This window comes from Prionailurus viverrinus, chromosome E1, assembly GCF_022837055.1.
Source record: "Prionailurus viverrinus isolate Anna chromosome E1, UM_Priviv_1.0, whole genome shotgun sequence".
NCBI lineage: Eukaryota > Metazoa > Chordata > Mammalia > Carnivora > Felidae > Prionailurus > Prionailurus viverrinus.
In genome coordinates this window covers 41,155,305-41,161,304 of record NC_062574.1, presented here as the reverse complement: position 1 = coordinate 41,161,304, position 6,000 = coordinate 41,155,305, and the positions used below count along the sequence as shown (strand labels likewise).

At 55.6% G+C, this 6,000-nt stretch overlaps 1 protein-coding gene across 2 annotated transcripts in view; it reads left to right on the top strand.

Annotated features, from left to right (window-relative positions):
• The first annotated feature begins 200 nt into the window (after positions 1 to 200).
• The window catches only part of RGS9 (regulator of G protein signaling 9), a 70,714-nt gene continuing 64,914 nt past the window's right edge, over positions 201 to 6,000 (top strand). For both annotated transcript variants that reach the window (XM_047834026.1, XM_047834025.1), the window contains exon 1: positions 201 to 396. In XM_047834026.1, the coding sequence (XP_047689982.1) occupies positions 340 to 396 (57 nt within the window). In that variant the 5' untranslated portion in view covers positions 201 to 339. The remainder of the gene's footprint in view (positions 397 to 6,000) is intronic.

Below are 6,000 nucleotides of genomic sequence, written 5' to 3'. Positions count from 1 at the left end.
CGGACGCGCGGGTCTCACCTGAGGCTCCTCGGCGTCCCGCGGGGGCCGGACGCCGCCCCCTGGCGGCAGGTGGGCGCCGGCGCGGCGCATGCTAATGAGCCCGCGGCGCGGCGCGCTGATTGGCCGGCGCGCGTTCCAGCCGCTTTCCCGGGGCGGGAGCCGAGGCCGAGGAGAGGGGCGCCGCCGGCAGCAGCCGCCCCCGGCCCGCGCTCCGGGCCGCCCTCCTCCCCCCGGACGCCGCGGCGGGTGCGGGGCGCGCGGGCGCCTGGGCCGGGGGCTCTCCCACCCACCCCCTGCGGGCCGCCGGTGTTCCGGTTCCGAATCCCCCCGGGGGCCAGGATGACGATCCGACACCAAGGCCAACAGTACAGGCCGAGGATGGCATTTCTCCAGAAGGTGAGCGCGGTCCGGTGCCCTGGGCCCCGGGAGGTGCGCAGGCTCCCAACTCTGGGAAGTGAGCGCGGGGATGCTGGGGAGGCTCGGAGCGTGTGGCCGGGAGCGGAGGGCACGCCTGCGGTCCGTTAGTGCCGCTTGATGATATTAAATGACTTATTTGCTCTGTGTGGGTGTGTGTGCACGCTTGTGTTTTAATTAAGACTATAATGATTAGGTTTACGTATGACCTGTTTGTAGCGGAGAATCTGAAGCCAGGGCCGACGGTCGGTTGGAGGCTAGACAACAACCTGTTACTCTGGAGAGAAGGGTGCCAGAAGGCAGTCTAGCGGAGGCTGTGTCAGATTTGAGACAGAATCCCGATACTGTCCTAAGGTTCCTCACCCGAGTACGTGTATTTGTGGATCTTGGGTCTGTCTGTGCTGGCGGTGGAAGTCAGAACCTTTCCCCCTTCCTCTTCAAAGGCTTTCTCAGACCAAGTGGCCAGGCACAGGGGACCCGTCCTGAGGACACTTGGGATGTGGCATGTACCCCGTAGGGGGATGTGTTGGGGTGGAACTGGCTCCTTTTGCTCTGGGCTTTTGAGATAGCCAGTGTCAGAAGAGATAGGCAAAGGATTGGGTCCCAGGTCCCTTGCCCACCCTTCATCCCCACGTACAGCCATTTTTCGCAGTGCGTGTACGCCCTCTTAGGCTTATCTTGTTGAGTAGAATTAGCTCAATGCTTTGTGACAATGAGAACTCTGCCTTGAGCCCTTGGAGCTCAGCAGACTGGTGTAGGCAGGGACCAACTGTCCTGATTGGACCAGGACTTTCAACGCTAAAACCTGGATGGTCCCGGGCACACCGGGGACAGTTGGTCACACGTGGTCCACCTACTTCAAGAAGCGTGTGTGCATATTCCAGGAATTAGAGGTGCGAGGACCATCCATGAAACAGACAGACGCCAGTTTCTCAAAGCGTAAATTCCTAAGTCTGATCTCTGAGAGCCAGAAATCATCTTCCGGGATTTTCCCGAGACTGTCTTCTTCTTCCAGAAAGTAATTGTCTGGAGACATTCTGTTTTCTGAATCTCGGACACTCTTTTCCATCATGACTGTTATCTGGTAGATTTTCCTCTCTCTACCTGGCCTTCCGTCTGGTGTCTTGGTTTCCAGCTCCCCTGCTCCCCCTCAGTCTGTCTACCTCCACCCTGTGCTTCATAAGCACACTGATTTTCTTTCCTAAATCAACGCTGATCCCCTCAGCCCAAAACCCTCCGTTGGCTTCCCATGCACACAGGGTAAAGTACAATCTGCTCAGCCCAGCCCCTCGGGATCCTGCTCTGACCCACCTCTCTTTACCTCCCAGCCACCTTCTGCACCTGCCCTCCAGGGAAACAAAACAGAGTGGCCACGGTACTCAGTGGGGCTCCGGCGTCAATGACCCCCCGCCCCCCACCTTTCTAGGAACCCTGTGCCCTTTCAGACACGAGGCTCCTCTCCTGGGAAAGCCCTTTCTCCCCTTCTCACCTGCCAAATTCCCAGCCTTCCTCGGTGAAGGCCAGTTCTCCCCACCCCCCCTGGAGCAGAGGGACTTCCTTCTCTGTCCCCTAGACTCTGCCCACACCTCCAGTACCGATCTTTCCCTTTGCTTCGTGGAAGGGACCCTGTCTGTCTGTGTATCCTGAGGTCCTCAGTCAGGTCACAGAGCTCCTTAGAGCCAATTTCAAGAGCCCTGCCAGGGAGTCCCTAATGAGCCAGCTGAACTAGATGCCCAGTCTTCTGGAGAAAGACCCGGACCAAAGGAATGTGGACGTGGGCGTGGTGTCATTCACCCCTCAGTGAATATTCAATGAGATAGTCAATGAATATTTATGAAGGATGCTGTGTCCCATTATCCCATCTGGTCCACAAGACAGATGTTATCACCATTTGCAGAGAAGGAAACTGAAGGTCAGAGAGGTTTCTTGCCCCAGCCATACAGCCACTGGGTGGAGGAACCAGGAAAAATACGGGACTGACCATCATCTGTTCCCAAATGTGATATGATGCTATGAACTTTGGGCGGAGTGGAGGCTATGGGAAGGCCTGACCTAAGTGCATGGGGGACGTGGAGCTGAGAGCCAGAGGATAAATGGGAGTTCTAGAAAGAGAGAAAGACAAGGAAGGGTGTTCCAGGCAGAGGGAATGGCATATGCTAAGTGTGTGTGTGTGTGTGTGTGTGAGACACAGTGCACTGCTCCCCATGGTTGCAACACCCATGGGCTCCTGTTGTAATGTTGGCTCGTCCCCTCTGTGATCGCCGGATCGCCATCCCAAGCGAGTACCCGTGCTGCTGTCCTTGGGATAGACCATGGGATTGACTCTCCTGGTGCCACGTGGGAAGCCTCCTGTTAGACGCTATGCTTTCTGGTGTGGCTTCTGGCACTTGCTTTTGCTTGTGAAGGGAGTGAAGACACAGAAATATTAGAGGAGGTGTGGGTGGAACATGGTATGTTTTGCTTGTATCACTCTTTCACTCCACACACGCACACATAATCCTGTACTTATGTGCTACACTGTGCCAGGTGCTCGGGACTCTTGGGGGGATTAAGACTTGGCCCCTTCCTCCCGGAGCTTAGAGTCTCCCAGAGAAAGCCGGATGCGTAAATAAGAAGAGAAGTGCTCTCAAGGTCGTGGTAGACTTTGTTAGAGGAGATGTATCTCTATATCTGTCTACACAAAGAGAGGCACACACACACACACACACACACACACACACACACACACATCTCACACAATGTGAGGGATGGTCAGTTCTGCCCGGGGTGAGGGGAATCAGGCCAGGTTTCACAAAGGGGGTTGCAACCGAGCTGAGGTACAAGAAGTTAGTTTTCTTTGCCAGGAGGATGGGAAGATGAGTGAGTTTTTAGGCAGATACAAAACACGGATGTGTGAAGTGTCACATTGGCATGGGGGGGTCATCAGGGGTCGGGACAGCGGGAGGTCGACGGACGGTAAGGCTGGCAGGTAAGGAGGGCCCAGAACTGGGGGCTTTGTACTTGGCGTGAGGAGTTTGATGCTTTCTGCATTCAGCGAGAAGCTGTTTGCTGTTTTAAAACCACTCGGTTTATGTCTAGAAAGACGATTCTGATTTGAGGGTCTGAGTGCTTTTCTACTCCGGTTGCACTTAAAATATATTGATATTGGGGCGCTAAGGTGGCTCAGTTGGTTAAATGTTGACTCTTTTTTTTTTTATTTTTTTTTTATTAAAAAAAATTTTTTTTTCAACATTTATTTATTTTTGGGACAGAGAGAGACAGAGCATGAACGGGGGAGGGGCAGAGAGAGAGGGAGACACAGAATCGGAAACAGGCTCCAGGCTCTGAGCCATCAGCCCAGAGCCCGACGTGGGGCTTGAACTCACGGACGGCAAGATCGTGACCTGGCTGAAGTCGGACGCTTAACCGACTGCGCCACCCAGGCGCCCCGACTCTTTTTTTTTTAAATGTTTATTTATTTTTGAGACAGAGACAGAGCATGAATGGGGGAGGGGCAGAGAGAGAGAGGGAGACACAGAATCGGAAACAGGCTCCAGGCTCTGAGCCATCAGCCCAGAGCCCGACGTGGGGCTTGAACTCACGGACGGCGAGATCGTGACCTGGCTGAAGTCGGACGCTTAACCGACTGCGCCACCCAGGCGCCCCGACTCTTTTTTTTTTAAATGTTTATTTATTTTTGAGACAGAGACAGAGCATGAATGGGGGAGGGGCAGAGAGAGAGGGAGACACAGAATCCGAAACAGGCTCCGGGCTCTGAGCCATCAGCACAGAGCCTGATGCGGGGCTCGAACCCACGGACCGCGAGATCATGACCTGAGCCGAAGTCGGACACTTAACTGACTGAGCCCCCCAGGCGCCCCGCTTCCTGGGCTGTTGACCAGCGTGGGCAGAGCAGGATTTGAGTACCGATGAGGGTGTGGCGCTCGCAAGGGTGTGCGGGACCCCGCGTGAGAAGGCGGGGGTCAGCAGGCCTCTGTGTGGCCAGGCGTGTGAGCAGGAGCCCCTTCTTGTCTGTTAGCACAACAACCCCGTGGTTCTGGCTCATTTTGCCCGTCTTTGTAGAGACAAGGACTGATTATTATCATCCCCCTGGGAGCCTTCTCCGGCTTCAAGGAAAATTCCAGCCCCGGAGATCTTGCACAGTGAGTGACAGCTCCTTAATGTGAGGAGTGGCGTGGGCGTGCAGGGTGGGATGTCGGGGCGTCAAAGCCGTCGTGTCTGCTCCTCTGTGATGTCGGGGTTCCCTGGCACGCTGGCAGTCACAGTGCAGCACGACGGCTCCTGAGAGAAGAAACGTGGGGCCCACGCCCTCACCTCCCGCCCCCGACACTGTCCCCCGACATGGGGTCACGGGGCGGGGGGTGCCAGCGCGGCCTGGCTGTGCCGCCTTTGTCTGTGCCCGGGAACGGGATGTGGCGGAGTCTGGCTGGGCGTTGGCCTTGACATTTGCAGGTGGGGAGGGCTGGCCTGTGCCTCAGCCCCGGGGGACGCCCACGGGACACCAGGGGGAGGTGTGAGAGTTGGCAGCCGTTTGGAGCTGAAAGGCAAGGGCTTCTCGCCTGCTCTCTGGAGAACCTGGAAACGACTGGGATTCTCTCTCCTCCGCGATGCGCAAAGGGGTTTTTCTCTCGGGGTGGATGCTAGATCCCAGGGTCTGCTAGTTTGCTCGGGCTGCCGTGACAAAGTGCCATGGCTCTGTGGCAACGGAGATTTATTTCCTCACGGCTCTGGGGGCTAGAAATCCCAGACCAGGAGCGGACATGGTTGGTTTTCCTCTGAGGCCTCGCTCCTTGGCTTGCAGACGGCCGCCTTCTCCCCGTGTCCTCCCGTGGTCTTCCCTCCGGACGTGTCTGTGTCCTAATCTCCTCCTCTTCTTGTTTTTATTTATTTATTTAAAAAAAAATTTTTTTTTCAACGTTTATTTATTTTTGGGACAGAGAGAGACAGAGCACGAACGGGGGAGGGGCAGAGAGAGAGGGAGACACAGAATCGGAAACAGGCTCCAGGCTCTGAGCCATCAGCCCAGAGCCTGACGCGGGGCTCGAACTCACGGACTGCGAGATCGTGACCTGGCTGAAGTCGGACGCTTAACCGACTGCGCCACCCAGGCGCCCCTCTTCTTGTTTTTAAAAAAATTTTTTTTTTTTTTTTTGACAGAGAGTAGGGGGAGGGGGGCAGAGAGAGGAAGACAGAGCATCTGAAGCAGGCTCTGCCGTAACAGCAAGACAGCCTGATACGGGGCTGGAACTCACGAACCGCGAGATCGTGACCTGAGCCGAAGTCAGACACTTTACCGACTGAGCCACCCAGGTGCCCCTAAAGTTTAAATTTTAAAACATATTTAAAAAAAAAATTTTTTTTAATGTTTTACTTATTTTTGAGACAGAGACAGAGCATGAGCAGGGGAGGGGCAGAGAGAGAGGGAGACACAGAATCCGAAGCAGGCTCCAGGCTCTGAGCTGTCAGCACAGAGCCCGACGCGGGGCTTGAACTCATGAACTGCGAGATCATGACCTGAGCCGAAGTCGGCCGCTCAACCGACTGAGCCACCCAGGCGCCCCTGATTCCTCTTCTCATAAGGACACA